The sequence below is a fragment of the Heterocephalus glaber genome, unplaced genomic scaffold (assembly GCF_053883595.1).
Source record: "Heterocephalus glaber isolate CG9 unplaced genomic scaffold, H.glaber_assembly_v1.0 deba00001428, whole genome shotgun sequence".
NCBI lineage: Eukaryota > Metazoa > Chordata > Mammalia > Rodentia > Bathyergidae > Heterocephalus > Heterocephalus glaber.
In genome coordinates, this window is record NW_028258293.1 from 29,136,383 (window position 1) to 29,153,479 (window position 17,097).

A 17,097-nucleotide genomic window follows, 5' to 3' on the forward strand; every position below is an offset into this window, starting at 1 on the left:
CACAGGTGTTATACTTAGAAATGACTCACTACCACCTACCTTGTCATAATGTTCCCATTGCGGACAGAAGAGTTGATGTTATACTGTATATGTGGCTGTTTGAGCCTTTTATGGTTTTCTGGATCACCACAGATTAAAAATGGTTTTAATGTAGAAGGGTTTCTTGTTAAAGTCCCCACATGCTATGAAATTTGTATATTAACAGACTGCTTTTCCTGTTGACTTGTAGCAGTGAAGTCCAAGCTAGCTGTGACTGCCAGCATCCATGTGTACAGCATCCAGAAAGCTATGCTAAAGGACAGTGGGCCTCTGTTCAATACTGACTATGACATCCTTAAAAGCAACTTGCAGAACTGCAGCAAGTAAGCTCCTTAATGTTCCTTGTGGGCTTCTTTACGAATTGATTTTGTAAGATGTTTACACAGAGGCTGCCTCTTAAGAGTGAGTGCCAAGTCTAGTAAAACCCCATTTATCTTGCAGTAAGACACATGCCTCGCTTTATTAGTACATCGTAAGGTGAAAAATAGCAGCCACAACCCATATTGAAAATCCCAGTGGACTCCCCATAAATCTATTTCTCATATATTTATTTTGTCACCACCACCAGAAATATTTGTTGTGCCCTTCGTTACTCCTTTGCCCCAGTCTTTGCCTGTCTAAATTCTATCCATCCTTCAAGAGCTAGTTCAGATGTTGTCCTTCAAAGAACTGTTCCTAATTTGATATCCCTCTACCTTCCATCTACAGGCAACTTTTTCTTGAGGTTCCATAGCCAAAATCAAATGTTGCAAATCTTTTATGTCCTTCACAACATTGGGAGTGATGGGCTATTAATGTATGTGCATTTTAGAAACTGATGCTCGTAGGCTGGATTTGTGATTTGCTGCTTAATAGCATTTTGGCTTTGGACAACTTAAACTTTAGTTTCTTCATCTTTAAATAAGATATAGTAATACCTGCTTTGTGGGTGATAGTGAGGGTTTAAGCCAGTTCTTCAAGTATATTGCGAGTACCTACTACTCTGACACATACTAAATGAGATCATTTGAAATCATTCAGTAGATATCTGATGAATCTCTCTGATATGTGCTACACTGTAGAGTGAATATGGTCCAGTGCCTGCTTCTGGGATTGATGGTTTAATGGGAGACAAGCAGTTACAGTACAGTATGTCAGTGTTGTCATAGGAGGAATAGTATAGGCAGATGTGAGGGTGGCATTTTCTGTCACTTCTAGAAGGGTATAGATAGGGGGCAAGTCAGAGGAGGCTTCCTAAAGGTTAGGGTGTCTAAGTTGAGGCCTGAAGGCCAAGTAGAAATAACCAGGCACAGAAGTGGGAGAGAAAAGACAGAGCTAAGAGAAAACACAGTGCTTGTGTGGAACCACAGTGTCTGGTTGGAACTTAGACCGAGAGGTAGGAAATCAGAAGACAGGAGACTACTAATTGGAGTCTGGTAATGCTTCAGTTACTAGGAAAAGGATTTTAGACTTTATTTAGAGAACACTTTGGAGCCCCTGAAAATTTTTAAGTGGAAAGTGAATTGACCAGAACTGCACTTTAGTCAGATGGCTCTACTAGATGTTGACTATAGATCAGAAAAGAATAATCTGGAGATGAGGTCATGAGATAGGAGAAACATCGCAGTGATCCAGGGTACAGATGACAGTGATCTTAAATAACATAGTGGTGTTGGGTGGAGAGTTATGAAGGTTAAAGAAAAATTTCAATTTGTACTAAGGTTGGTGGCGCACACTTGTAATCTCAGCACTTGGGAGGCTGATCCAGGAGGGTTTCGAGTTTGAAGCCAGCCAGAGCTACTTAGCAAGTTGAAAGCTGGTCCGAATTGCATAGTAAGACCCTGGCTCATAAAATCAAAATAATTGGTTGGGAACAAGTATGTGTGCAGCTGCTGTTCATAGTGTTAAGGATAATGCCATGTTCCTGGCTTGGGCTGCTGAGCACTAAGAAAGGGAATATAAGAGAAGGACCAGAAATCAGAATAAAGGTAAAGATTTTTGAATCAGGAAAAATAGGCAAACAACTGGGCAATAGCAATAGATAGTCATGCAGAGAATGTATAGAATGAAAGAAGGGTAGAAAGTAAAACTGTAGGCCATAGTTACTAGCTATGTGGACAAACTGTTTAACCTCTCTGTTGTTCAGCTTCTTTATCAGTGAAGCTGATAATAGTGCCACCCTCACAGGGCTATAAGGGGATTAAATGTTTTAAAATATGTTAAACTCTTAACAATAGCATTTGGCATGTAGTAGTATTTAATGATAGCTGTTTTTTTAAGGGATGGACGGCAAAAGAGGGTCCCAAGAGCCAGAGATAAGAAAATCATGTATAAGATTCATAGGAGCTAAGGAAAGAGTTTCAAGAAGGATGGACTGGTGGATAGTATCATATGTTGCTGAGAATCCAAGTAAGATAGGAATTTGGATCTATCTCAAGTAAGAGTGGTCTGTTGGATCTCGTGATGGCCTTTGTAAGAGTGTTCAGTGCAGGGACCAGGTTCTGATCAACTGAGTAAATGGGGACATGAAAAAGTAAGACAATCAATACGGACATCTCTTTCCAGAAAAATTGACTGTAAAATATGGGAAAAAGAAGGCAGTAGCTAGGAGAAGTTAAGACCAAGGAAGCATGTGTACAGTTTGAAAGTTCAGAGTGACTTGAAGTTGTGTTGTTAGGAAAGAATCATAGAGAGGAAATGGTTGAAGATACTGGGGGTGGTGAATTAATGATAGACATTTTTTCCTTTAGTTCAAAACTGTGAGTATAATAGGCATACAATAGTTATTTATTTAGTAAATAAGTTTATATTATTGTATAACTGAAGAGTAATAGTATATAAATTTGGTGTCATTTAGGGAAGAATTTCAAGAAAACATTAATACCCTAATAAGTTTATATAGAGTATGTTACTAGATTTCAAAAAAATCTGTATTGAAATTTTGTCTTGGCAGTTCAAGCTCTGAAAACCAGTTCTGTTTTATCTATTTGCAAGTAAGCAAATAAGAATAAAAGTGACTTAAAAGTTCAAAATGAAATTTGTCCAGGGTCCACTAAAATAAATAGAACAAGTAGAAATGTGATAATAGGAAGCACTTTAATGGAACTTCACCTAAATACTTAAAAGTATTGTTGGTAGAAATGTGAAGAATTTATCTCCAATAATGAAGTTTGTAGTTGGTTCTGACAGTTATGGGCCAACTGAGATCTGACTCATGATTTTGTGTGTTTTAAGAAGTGCTGTAACAGGAAGAAAGTTGACATTTTAGGACTGAGCAGAGATTCTTTTGTCTTCAGACAGCTCCCAGCCTGACTTAGTCTCTTCCTCATTGCCAATTCCTGGTCCTGGCCTGAAAGTGTGGAATGCAGACCAAAAGGAGAAAGAGTTGTGTCAGGGCCAATTTTAGATGCTGACAATGAAAATAAGACATTACCCTTTTCATATGCATGGAAGCACTGCAGGATTACAGAGGAAGAATAATGGATGAAAGTAAATGCTTTCTGTCTGTTCTTAGCTCCAGTGCAGCAAGGATGTGCGTTAATGTAGGATTTTCTGTGTGGACCAAAATGAATCAGTGGACACCTGTTGGAGCTATAGACTCTAGATTTGGGGATGCTCAATATAAAGTTATTTCTGAATTGAAATGATTCATTAGGGATTTTTTTCATAGGCCAGTTATTCTTTCAATTAATCTTGAAGTTGTGCATAGAATCTCTGATAATTGCTGTCACCGCACATTTTCTAAATCTCCCCCATCTCCCACTCCAAGTTGCAGTAAAGCACCAAAGAAAGGAGAGAAGCTTCATTTTCAGTCACTTAACTGGTCATTCTTTTAGCATGTTTCTCCTGACAAACTTGTTGTACGCCAGATCTTGTGCTGAGTATCTGAAATAAAAAAGATGAGTAAGACCTTCAAAGACTTCTCACCTACCTCCAATAAGCAAAAGATTGGGGGGGGGTCGCTTAAAATGTTTTGCTGTGTTAAGGAAAAGTTGAGGAACTTTGGTTTAAGTAAAACTCTTTGAGAAGTGTGAAATCACTTGTCCATTCACAATGCGTGGAGCATTGTGTTACATATTTGTATGAAACAGCCATATCTACAATGTAGAAAATATGAGTGTTCTCTCTAATCAGTGTACAGGCAGACTGTTCACCAAATTCTTCACTTGGCCTTCAGTGTAATGACTTGCTGGTACTATTAGATGATATTATTAGAAATTAATAAAGGACCACAAGTTATAGGAGCCAGTGGCTCCATTCCCAACTTCTTTCATGTTTTAAAGCATGACCCACTGTGGCCAGGAGAGTTGCTGGGGAGCCAGTTAATATTTATTTATTTATTTTTCATCTGTTATTTACTTTATTACAATTATTTAAACTTTTTTCAAAGTAAATATGCATTTTGTAAACTATGTTAACATCAAAAATTAAAAATATTTGAAAGAGGGCTGGGGATTTAGCTCGGTGCTGCTGCCTGACTCGCAAGCACATGGTCCTCAGTTGGATCCCTGGTAGCAAAAAAAAAAAAAAAGAAAAAAGATTTGAAAGAATTGCAATTTTTGTGTGATTTTTTTTTTTTAGCTGTGTAGTTTTCTGAGTATCTTTCTTTCTTTTCTCCATTTATTCTTTTTCTCTCCTTTCTTTTTCTTGTTTTTTCCTTTGGTGGCATCTTCAGTACTTGAATCTGTCTCACTTCCTGAAGAAGATGATGATGGAAATACATGATCATCTGAAGAAGATGTCCCTGATCGATGTCGGGATCAGTGGTGTTTTGGGTTTTACTTTTTTTCTTTCTTTTGTTTGTTTTTAACCTTTATAACTGGTAGGCCTAGTATCTTCAGGACTTTATTGTGTAGACTTGTCATCCATGTCTATAGAACCTGCCTGCCATGTTGGAAGCTGCAGGAAAACAACTGTCCTGGCCTGGCCTCACAGCCCAGGGTACTGAGCCCCGCGAGAGGCGGGCCCTGCGAAGCCCAATGTCTGGCCGCACAGCGGGGCTCGGAGCTTGCCAGTTAATATTTAAAAGTTTTAGTTGTTTGTTGTTTTTTTTTTTCCTAGTACTGGGGATCAAACTCAGGACCTTGTGCTTGTGAGGCACGCATGGTACCACTGAGCGAAATCCCCAGCCCTAAAACTTTTAGTTTTGATTCAATCAATATTTATTATATACCTAGCCCTATAAGGAAGGTTTTAAACAAGGGATAACCATTTGGTTCTGCAGGAATGGTAAAATTACTAAATCTTTAATTATTGTTTGGTGTGTTCTTACTCTTGAATTTGCTTTGCTTTGCTTCCCCCAAAAGCAAGGGTATTCAGTATAGTATGGTACAAGACTTCTGATTCCAGTCCTAGCTCTGTTACTAAACTGTATGTATAATGTCAGACAAGTCACTTCTCTCTTAATACTTGTTTCTTTAAATGAGAGTTTTATACAAAAGGGTTTTTTTGTTGTTTTTTTGGTACCAGGGATAGAACTCGGGACCTTGCGCTTGCTAGGCAGGCGGTGGAACCACTGAGATGAATTCCTGGCCCTGTACAAAAGTTTTTAAAATCCATTCTAGTTTAAAATTCTCCTTAGTACTTTAATATTAGGATTAGAATGTATTATGTGAAAGAAGCAAGGGTTTGAAAATAAAATTTGCTACTGAAATCAATTTACTACAGCATTTGTCCTTAGGTTTAGTGCCATACAGTGTGCAGCTGCAGTTCCTAGAGTTCCTGCAGAATCCTCATCTTCCAGAAAATTTGAACAGTCAAATCTTCAGGCATCAAATGAGACACCAGCCAATAATGAGCTGACCACCAATGGTCATGGCCCACCTCCCTCCAAACAGGTTTCCCAGCAGCCCAAAGGAATTATGGGAATGTTTGCCTCTAAAGCTGCTACTAAAACCCAAGATACCAACAAGGAAACCAAAACAGAGGCTAAAGAAGTAACAAATGTAAGTTCCTTAAAGTAAGCATTTATTACAGCACAGAATAGGTACCTAGGAAAGCATTTATAGTTTTTGTAGTAGTTTAACTATGTAAGATTCTGATATTCAGTAGTGATTTGAACCCTTTAGTGCTTGATTCTCTCTCTCTCTTTTTTTTTTTTGAGTTAGTCTCGTTTGTAGTGTAGGCTGACCTTGAACTCACTAGCCCAGGCTGGCCTGGAACTCGTGTTGATCCTCCTGCCTCAGCCCCTGAAGTGCTGGGGATTACTGGCATGCCCCACCATGCCTGGCTTTAATGCATAATATTCTTATCTGAAATAGTCCTTTATGCTTTGATAATTACTTCTCACCAAGCCCTGGATTCTTTTTCTATAAAATGATAATAACCTGCCCTGTATACATCGTAAGGTTGTTGTGAGACCCAGATGAAATAATGTGTGTGTGAAAACACCTCAAAAATTGTAAAAATCAAGAAAATTTATATTAGCACTGTGTTATTTTGAGAACATCTTATATTCTGTACACATGCCATATATAGAGTGATTGAAATATATGGCTAATGATTGTTTTTAAGATTTTATTACAGTGAAAGACACATTGTCATTAATCTCACAAATACCCTACCCCCACCCCCACCCCCGCCATCCCTTGCTTCAAATACACTTATCCCATTGTTTTTGCTGCTTTCTGAACCAGTTCTGGAAGTCCTCTTTTGTGTCTTTATGAGCTGTGATAAAAAATACAATGAGTGCTGCTGCGGAGTGTCATCCAACAGAAAGGCAGGGTCTTGAAAACATTATGGTGCATCCTCATCCACCTTACCAGATCTGGCACCATGCGACTTTTGGCTCCTTCCCAAAGTCAAAATGGCCATGAAAAGTTACCATTTTGAATTGATTCAGGACATTGAAGGAGGCAGGACAGCGCAGGTGAAGGACACTCATGAAAAAGGACTTCCAGAACTGCTTCAGATAGTGGCAGGAATGATGGGATAAGTGTATTTGAAGAGAAGGAGAGTATTTTGAGGGAAAATGATAGCAATTAATCTTTTACTGTAATAAAATGTAAAAAATTTTCACCATTCACCATATTTTTCTGCCACACCCTGTATACCTTTTTAGTGTATTAATCCTCTTGTTCTGTTCCTTTGGCTGCTTTTTTCATTCACTTCTCTTTGTTGTTGTTCAGTTGTCTAAACTAAATTAAGGACATTGACTTAAATATCACAATACCATTAAAATCCAGAAAAATATACTGTTATTATCATTGTTGTCATTTTCAAGGTTCTGCCTTGGGAAGCAAGAAGAGTGGTAGAGAGAAAGACATTTATTGAATTCCTATTGTGTGGCAGTCATTTGATCTTTGTTTAAATCTTCATATCAATTCTGTTTGGGCCTTAGCATTTTTATTTTGTATGTGGTAAAACTGAAGCCTAAACTTGCTAGGTAATATACTGTTAAATTACTATTACCACTATTAAATGGTAGAACCAGAATTCAGATCCACTTCTGATAATTAAAAATGTAATATCTTGCCCATTCCCCTGTATTATATACCATACCACCTCTGATCTGGTTTTTTTTTGTCTGGTACCAGGGATTGAACTCAGGACCTTGCATTTGCCAGGTAGGCGTGGCACCACTGAGCTACATCCCTGGCACCTCTGATCTATTTTAATCTTAGTGTAAATTGTTTTAGAATGTCCTTAAGAAAACCTTAGATCATGGATAATATATCATGAATAATTTTATAAGAATGATGACAAAGCTTTGTAAATTAGGATCAGATACTGTGTGGTCTGGATTATTGTCTTAGATTAGTTCTTAAATCTAATGCCTGCACATTTTTGCTTGATTATGTAAAGATTGTACCATGAGGAAACCATGCTCTGTCATTGGAGAGATTATTTGAGACAGTGCTACTTTTTTTTTTGTTTGTTAACGCAGCCAGCGTAACCACTGAGCTAAATCCCCGGCCCCTTTTTTTTTTTTTTTTTAATATACCAAGGATTGAACTCCGGACCTTGCGCCTATGAGACAGGTGGTGGAACCACTGAGCTAAATCCCCAGCTAGACAGTGCTACTTTAAGGATAACCCAAGCTCTAGGAAAAAAATCATGTGTTTATGTGTTTTTTCTTTCTGTGTTTTAGTTGGTAATTTTTTTATTACTTCAGTTTCACTGACTGATATTGAATTATTCAGGATTTTATAACTTCTTGATTCTGCTTTGATAATTCACATGTATATAGGAATCCATTTTTTCTGAATTTTCCATTTTAGTAGAGTATCTTTCTCTGTTTTAAGGCATCTTCGGCTGGCAGCAAAGCTCCTGGAAAAGGGAATATGATGAGCAATTTTTTTGGAAAAGCTGCTATGAGTAAGCATGTTCTTACTTTCCTTTGATTAATAAATGAATGTTAACATGGTAACATATATCATACTGAGGTGAAGGCCACTATGTCTCGTTTTTGCCTATCCAGGCATTCCTGCTTCCTAACATAAATTTTTAAATACTGACCAATACACTGATGAAAGTAACCAACTAGCACAGTGGACCTACTGGGTAAACTGGGCTCAGTTGAGATCTCTTGGAGGGTAGTTTACTATTTCTACTTTTATTTCATGCCTTGAAAAGAGTGAAATATTTGCTTCATAGGACTACTGAAAATGAGTGATTAAAGTAAAAGGCTCCTCATTCAGCAGTATTGTGTTAAGGTTAATATGGTGAGTGCTGGCATCAGTTTACCTTAGTTACACCCATTTTCCAAGGGATCACAAAAACAAATCTTTGGTATTTCTATAGTTATTTTTTGCAGATTACTAGCAGTAATGAATTAAAAACTTCAGTGTGAATTTGAACGGCACAAGTAGTGATGACCATTTAAACATTTAGTTTTTGAGAAGATAATAATCTCCTTTATTTAAAGAATATATAAATAAGAATTCTTTCTTATGGAAAGAACCGTTAGTCACATATTTTTATGCTTCTCATGTCAAGTATATATCCCCTGAGGGCATGTGGCAGAATACCAGGAAAAATGCAGGAGCCAGAGGATAATTATGGTACACTCTCTTGAGCATCAATTTTACAAAGATTTTTCAGGGAAATGTTTTTTCTTAATGCCTGTGCAAGCAAAATTAGTGTGAATTCTGCCTTCTGTGGTAATCAAATTGGCAATCAAAGAGGGATTGGGGTAATAGTGTTTTATTTGCCATGAAAGTTATCAGGGGAGACCATTTTTGTGTTCTGAAAGTATAGTACATAGAAAATGTGATAATTTTAGGCTATTAAGAAGCACAGTTGTATTTTTGTGGACAGAGTGCACAGCAGGACTTCTACTTCTGTGAAAACATGTAGAGCTGATGTCCCTGGACTGTGGGTGGGCCTGGTACTGGACCACTGGACCCAATCCGATAGTGGTTTCTTGGCAGTTTTGATAAGGTCCACATGTTTGTTTGTTTGTAATCTTAAGAACCAGTTTTAAAATTGTTTTAAAAATAAGATATATGAAAATTTGCTAATTGTAAGAAATACCAAAGCATATATATGTGTGTGTATGCTTATTTATGTGTTCATTTAGCAAATATTAATTATGTACTTCCTGAAGATAAATATATGGAAAAAATAAAATAGTTAATGATTATAATTGCTAGGCAGGTATTATTATAACATGTAATACAGGGAGAGGGAAAACCCAGACAAAATAAAAGAATTATTCATCTAATAAGAATCATTAACAAAGTTGTTTATTTAACATATTTTTTAAGGCTGAATGTTCAGAGTAAAAGTACAATTTTTTTATCGTATTTGACACATGACAAGATCATTGCAATGAAAATAAAGCTTGAGAGTTGGATGAGAGTTTATTGTGGGGACTTGAACATTTTAAATTTATTGCTGGGCAGTAACAAGTATTGGCAAGGATATAGAGAAATTGAACCCTCATATATTGCTGTGGGGAATGTAAAATGGTTTTACATCATTTACAATGATGTTCACTTTGAAATATGTTAAAATTTTAAACTTAGAGTTATCTATTAATTCCACTTGTAAGTATCCAAGCAAATTAACGCTGTGTATCTGCACAGAAAACTTCTACAAAATGGCCATACAGCAATTTTCCTAATAGCCAAAAAGTGGAAACAATGCAAAGGTCTATCATCTGATGAATGGAGAAACAAATGTGGTATATCCAAACAATGAAATGTTATCCAGCCATAAAAAGGAATGAAATTCTGTCATTTGTAATATGTTTATCTCCCATTCAGTTTGGGATATTTTGGTGGGAAAATCTGGGAAGCACTGATACTTGAGAGTAATAGTATTGAAAATGCAAGAAAATAAAGTATACTGTTGGGCTGGTGGATTCATTGTTTAGGTTTCCCATTGAAGCCTTCAGAAGTATAAATAGATTGCATTTAATCCATCATTTATACCTTTCAAATAATATACATGATTTATAAATTATTATACTGTCCTGTGTTAACAGCCAAAATTTAAGATATGTGTGGTTTTTTTCTACACTGTAGATGGGTTAAGCTGTGCTCGAACCCGTAACCAAACTTACTGAGAAATTGCCTACTGTTGACAGCTTTCTAATTGTAAATTGTGACTTTGCCTGCAGAAAGCTATCACTAAGTCCAGTGTGCAGGCTAGATTATATGTCTCTATAATTTCTCAGATGGCTAGGCCCTTCTTGTGAGCTGAGCATGTATTAGTCCTCTGCACCAAGCAGTGGGTGTGCTTTTGTTTCTTAGCTTCATGTAGGGAAGGAGGTCAAGACTTTGTGGCATTAAACTGACATAAGTGCATATCTTGGCTCTGACTTTTTCTGTCAGTGTTACCCTGAGTAAATCGCCTAACCTCACATCTGATCTCCCCTAATTCTTACAATAATCCTCACAGTTTTTACAGAGAAAAGTGATTTTCAGGTAAAATAACCTGCCCAAAGGAAAACAAGGGTGAACCAAAATAGTTTTTCAGTTTTATCATTAAGGTAATAGTGAGATAATAAGAGGATCCAGGCATTAAAAGGTAGAATATAATAGAAAGCAAAGTCTTGCTACCAATTCTGTGGTCACCATTTATAAGCTATATTCTCTTGGAAAGCATCTTCTAATCCTTGTCACTGTTAGTTTTCCTCATCTGAAAATAGAGAAAGATGATACATCACAAAGTTGTTCAGTATTAGTTTTTTCTAAGCCTAGCTTTTACTATTCTTTGGCCTGGGGGCTGTGATATGATGAAAGATTAGCAGGAGGCAGAAATGAGAAGAGTTATAGCTACAGTAGTAGTTAGAAAGGAGAAATGTTTTCTGAATAGACTGAGCTCTGTTAGGACAGGGACTGTTTTTTATCCTTTTAGTCCTTGCTGCTAACGTTCCCTGGCACATAGTGGACTGCCAAAAGAATGATGGATTAATATTGCGTGATGAGGTTATATATCATCTACTATCCTTTATTTGTAGATAAACTTAAAGTCAATTTGGACTCAGAACAACCAGTGAAAGAAGAAAAAATAGTGGAGCAACCTCCAGTGTCTGTCACTGAACCAAAGCTGGCAACTCCTGCAGACCTGAAGAAATCCAGCAAAAAAGCAGAGCCTGTTAAGATGCAGCAGAAGGAAAAAAAATGGTAGGAAAATTCTGTCACTTGTAAGGGAAATGTCTGCTGGGGGTGAGAAGGTCTGTGGGCTTATTGACAGCAGGTTGTTTTCAGTTGAGCCCTAAATTCTGCTTAGTACCTCAGGGATACAACTCTACTGCCAAATGAGAAGAGAACTCAGTAGCTTATCTGGTGAAGTAGGACTGTGAAATCAGCCAGTTTGGGTGATTTAGGATTCTGGTTTGTTTTTTTTTTTTTTGTACTGGGGATCGAACTTGGGACCTTGCATTTGTGAGGCAAGCGGCGGCAATTTAGCACTCTTAAATCATATTTTTGTCTCCATTGATCTATACTAATTGTCTTTTTTCCCTTCATTTCTTCATTTTAAATTTGTTAACATGGCATAAATATGCCTGTATGTGTGTTTCACTTCAAATTACCAAATGAGAAGTTACTGTTGCCAGTCAAATTTAAGAGAAAAAGTTCTTTGTTTTCTTTTTATATCAATGAGTTTATTTTTCAAGTGGTAAAATGTAATTAGAAAAGAAAATAAAAAGCACACAAGCTGTTAAAAATGGATCCAGGAATTTGAGACACTACCTCATAGTTGGTAGGAATAAGTCTGTTGAAAGAAATTCTAAAGGACACTGTCAGCACTGATAGGCCCACAAAGACCTGACTTTTGTGGCAAGGTTAGAGCAACTTGAGTAAAAAGCATCAACAAAATGGTGATGTTTCAGAGGGTTAAGGTTCTGTCCAGTGGGCCCTTCTTCCCAGGAACATATGATATAGGTGGATTAAAATGTCCCTAACATTTAGTGTTGGTGCTTATTGCCAAGAATGCATTTAGTATTTCACTAGTAAGTATGATATTAAATGGAGGTTTTAGTAGAAGCCCTTTACCAGATTGAGAAAGTTCTTTTCTGTTCCAAGTTGGCTGAGAGGTTTTATCATGAATGGGTGTTGAAATTTTAATGATTTCTTTTTCTACATTTACCGAGTTACTGTGATTGTTTTTCAGCTAATGTGAACTATACCAATTGAGTTTTAAATGCTAAACCACCTTGCTTTCTTGGGGTGAATCTCATTTGGTTATGATGTATTATCCCTTTTATATATTACTGGATTAGATTTGTTAATGTCATACTAGGAATTTTTTGGCCTCTGTGGTTTTGTTTGGATTTTTTGTGATGGTGAGGATCGAGCCCAGAGCCTTAGAGTGTTAGGCAAGCCCTCTAGCACTGAGCTACATCTCCAGTCCTTGCCTCTATGTTTAGGAGGTGTATAGCTCAATTATTTTCTTTTCAGGTAATGTCTTTGTCAATTTTACTGTCAAAATTGTGCTAACTTCATAAAATTAGTTGAGAGGAGTGTCTTCTGTTTCTGAAGGAGTTTATATAGCTATTTCTTTCTTAAATGTTTGATGAAAATTTATCATTGAATTCGGGCTTGAATATTCTTTATAGTAGGGTTCTTTTATTGTGAATTTGATTTCTTTGAATAGAGTTATTCAATTCTGATTCTTCTTGGATCAGTCTTTAATAAGTTGCGTTTTTAAAGAAATTTGTTTTATCTAAGGTGTTGGATTTAATGTCATAAAATTGTTCCTTGAGTACAGCCTTGTTCTTTGAGTATCTATAGATATTGAAGAAAAAGAGAAGAATCAAACTTCCTCAGTCTCATAGCAATGAGTAGTAGCTACTTATTTAATGCTTGTTGAATTTGTCAGGCCAGTAATGGAAGCAGGAAGGCATTCAGAAAGATTCTTGATAATCTGATTGTAGCTTTCAGTGATCTATAGAGAGTTAGAGAAATCTTATATTCTGGTCACCTATGAAGTGACCTAGTTGTGCTTAGTTAACAGCGTATCCTTCAAAAGAATCCTTGTACTGCAAAATTAGCTCAATGGTAGAACACTTTCTTAGCATGCACTAGGCCCTGAGTTCCAACCCCAGCACTGTCCCCGAAAAAGGTCATTGGTCCACTTTGACTGGAATTAGGACCATGAAAAAAAAGATTCATAGGCACATATGAGTGCTTACATTTTTGTTCAATGTAACATGCTTTATTTATTCCTGAATAGCAATAGGGGGAAGCGAATAGAGTTATCTGATGATGAAACAAAGGAAACTGGAAATGTGAAGAAAAAGAGGAGAAGAATCAAACTTCCTCAGTCTGATAGCAGTGAAGATGAAGGTGGGCATTATTATTAATTTACTAGGGGGATCAATTTTAATTATGCTCAAGAACCTAAAAAATAATTTATTATGGGTCATAATGCGAGTATTAATCCTAGTATTGAAGAAATACAGCCTGTATTTCTGTTTGATATCTACTTTACCCTGTTGACCAGAACTGCTCTTTTACCACCCATACTAAGACATTATCTTTAAAAAAAAAAAGGAGAAGGGTTATTACTTTGGCTAACTTTATGTGACTCTTTTAAAAATTGATATTCTAGGTATTAAGGTATTGAAAGTGTTCCATACACATTGTTGATAGGGAATGAGACTATGGACCCTTTTAGTTTTAGGCTATGGGCAACATTGTAAGATAAATAAACAGAATAAGGGCAAGAGTCAGGGCAGGAAACTTAATGTGCTTTTTAAAAGAATATCAAGTATTCTTCAGAGCCAAGATCTCATGTTAAATCGTGTAAAGGAAAAATACACAGAAAGAGGAGGAGGCTGAAGAGAAAGACCTGGGCTGAGGTGTTATGACTCAGAGCCAGGGATAAAAAGCTGCTCTTCAAAAATTTGTGGCATAATGTGCATAAACCATTTTAGGCAATAAGGGGAAATCTAATCCAAAGGAATTTAGCATCATGGTTAGGTGCATAGACAAATGCAAATAACCTAATACTAAAAGAGATTAAAGAAAAACAGTGAGTGGAAAAAAAGGAACCTTCTATCCAAGGATAAAACTAGAAGTGTTAAGATTCTTCTTGTATCAGAAAGTATTGTTGGAAGAACTGAAAATGGTAACAGAGTCTCCCAAAAAAAGAGTTACTCAGTTTACAAGTTGAGTGAAAAAAACAAATTATATATGGAGATTGTAATACAAAAGAAATGAATAGACCTAATAGTACCAGGTAGTTGAATTTCTCTGATAGAAATGCCATTTTGACTTTCTGTGGGTTTAGATCCTATCATTCACGGGTAGTGTTGGGAGCACAGCTTCTGATATCCAGTGAGAGGAGTAGTGCCCTTTAGAGGTATGGTTTCTTAGTGAATCTTTGGAATGAGTTAGGGCATTCTGAACATTCAAATATGAATGCAGGGGGTGAGGATTTAGCTCAGTGGTTTCGCCGCCTGCTATGCAAGTGCAAGGACCCAAGTTCGATCCCCGATACCAAAAAAAATATGAATGCAGTTGCTGTATTTTCTTTCCATGTCATTGATCAAAATGTTTTGACCACACTTTCTAAAAGGAAGATTTCCAAGTATATGAATGAAATAAAAGGCTATCAGGGAACATTTTGAACAGTTAAGAATTTAAATGCTGGCACATGGGATAAGGAGTAACTTAGAATATGTGCTAATTAGAGTAGTCGTACCTACTTGAAATCAGGAAAAGAAGTTGGGGAAGATTCTGGAAAAAACTTTGAAACTATCAACCTAATGTACATTAAAAAGGTAAAGTACCCAGCTGTTTTGGCAGGGCATGGCTGTAATCCTAGTTGCTTGAGAGGTTGAAGCTGGAGGATTACAAGTTTGATGCCAGCCTGGACAATTTAGCAAGATCCTGTCTCAAAAAAACGTACAGGAGGCAGGATGTAGCTTAGTGGTAGAGTGCCTCTGGGTTCAATTCTCAGTGCTGCAGAAAAGATAAACTAGATACTCTAGTATTAGTGAGTTGAGGAATTACTGTGGTTGGCTAGGCACCATTACATATTTCTGAAATATTCCTTATAGTTTTGGTCCATGGCTCATAAAAATAGTAATACCTGTGAGTGATTAGAAATACAAGTGGGCTTACTTAGTTTGGAAAGGAGTGCAGAGAAATATGATAGAGAGGAGCAACCTATAATAACAGATGACAGAGAGCAGTGGCTCTCAGATTTTTTCCCTCTGGCAAAGATAATTTTTGGCATCTCACTAAATTTATCAGCCTCCGCCATTTTATTCTTAAATTTCTTTGTCTCAGAGCAGTGGGATTTTATTTTAAACCTTTACACACTCTCTAACTTACAACTGTTTTATTTCTGTTACATTGATTATGTGATATTTGCTGAGTCTGCCGTCCTAATCTAGTAGGTAGCAGAAGTACAGCAATAGAGGAAATGGCAAAGATTTTGAGGTCAGACAGACCTGAGTCTAAATCTTCCCTACACCACTTACTGTGTGACTTTAGATTACTTAATTTCTTTAATTCCTTGTTTCCTCATTTCTAACTTCTTTAATTCCTTGTTTCCTCATTTCTAAAATGGAGATATTATCAGAAACTGTGTAATCTTATTTATGAGCATCAAGTTAAGATGATGTGTAAGAATGCTGCAATAGTGTTTACTTGACATATAGTGGTGGTTTTTTTTCTTAGCCCTACCCCCTTGCTGTTGATATGTTCAGTGTTTAGCAGTGGTAAATATACATGTGGGAGCCTTCTTTCAGAAAAGTCCCCTGACCTGTATATTTGGAACTCTGCCCAAAGGCCAATTTTCTTTTTTCCTCTCCTATGCCAGTCATAGTCACCCTTAGTAGTTCTACAGATTCTCTTTGTAAAGCAAACAAACAAAGCCAGATTGTGAAAGAAATAGCACTAAGAAAATCTACATTGGTAGGCAGAAATAGAGTTGTAACAGATATGTTTGAGTATTTTCATTCCTGCAAGTTGCTTATGAAGAATGTTAAGTAAATGATCCCCCTCTTTTAAGGTAAAGATAAATATTTTTAAAATATTGAGTCCTAGGATGGTGGGAATGCTTTCCAGGAATTCTAATTACGCGTCTCTGCCAATAGATTCAACAACAATCCCTGAAATTAGCTTTACCCACAGTTCTTATTCTGCTTCTACAAAAGTTGCTTTCCTGGAATAAGTGATGTTTCAGTACTCGAGTAACTTATCAGAAGATCTACAGATTTGCAACAAATCTATTTAAAGTACACACATTCTTCAAATACTCTTATGCTTTCACAGCTAAAACTATGTTGAGTCAGGACTTGATAAATGGTAAGACAGACTTCTATTCTCATCTATTTCGTTCCATATGAATATGGGCAAATTTTGTTCTTTTTAAATTTCTTTGAACCTCAGTTGTATAAAACAAGTTATAGTGATTTGAGAGGTTACTATAAGAATGAATAATGTTTGTAAAGTCTAAAAAATTTTAGTTGTTTGTTCTGCCTTTAAATTTTTTTTTTTTTAAGTTTGAGCAAAGCAATAGATCTACAGAGTTTTAAAAGTCAGATAAGGCTGGGGATATATCTCAGTGGTTAAGAGCCTACCTTGCTTGCATGCATGAAATCCTGGGTTCACTTCCTAGAACCACATTTTTTTTTTAGTCTCCAAAACTCATATAAAAACAGATTTATAATAG

General features: G+C 36.5%; 1 protein-coding gene across 5 annotated transcripts in view; it reads left to right on the forward strand.

The window, feature by feature from the left end:
- Pold3 (DNA polymerase delta 3, accessory subunit) overlaps nucleotides 1-17,097 on the forward strand; it is a 47,646-nt gene that overhangs the window by 18,019 nt on the left and 12,530 nt on the right. For all 5 annotated transcript variants that reach the window (XM_004863238.4, XM_021243183.2, XM_087211329.1 and 2 more), the window contains exons 5-9: nucleotides 230-362; nucleotides 5,699-5,963; nucleotides 8,262-8,334; nucleotides 11,426-11,591; nucleotides 13,645-13,757. In XM_004863238.4, coding sequence (XP_004863295.1) covers nucleotides 230-362; nucleotides 5,699-5,963; nucleotides 8,262-8,334; nucleotides 11,426-11,591; nucleotides 13,645-13,757 — 750 coding nt within the window. The remainder of the gene's footprint in view (nucleotides 1-229; nucleotides 363-5,698; nucleotides 5,964-8,261; nucleotides 8,335-11,425; nucleotides 11,592-13,644; nucleotides 13,758-17,097) is intronic.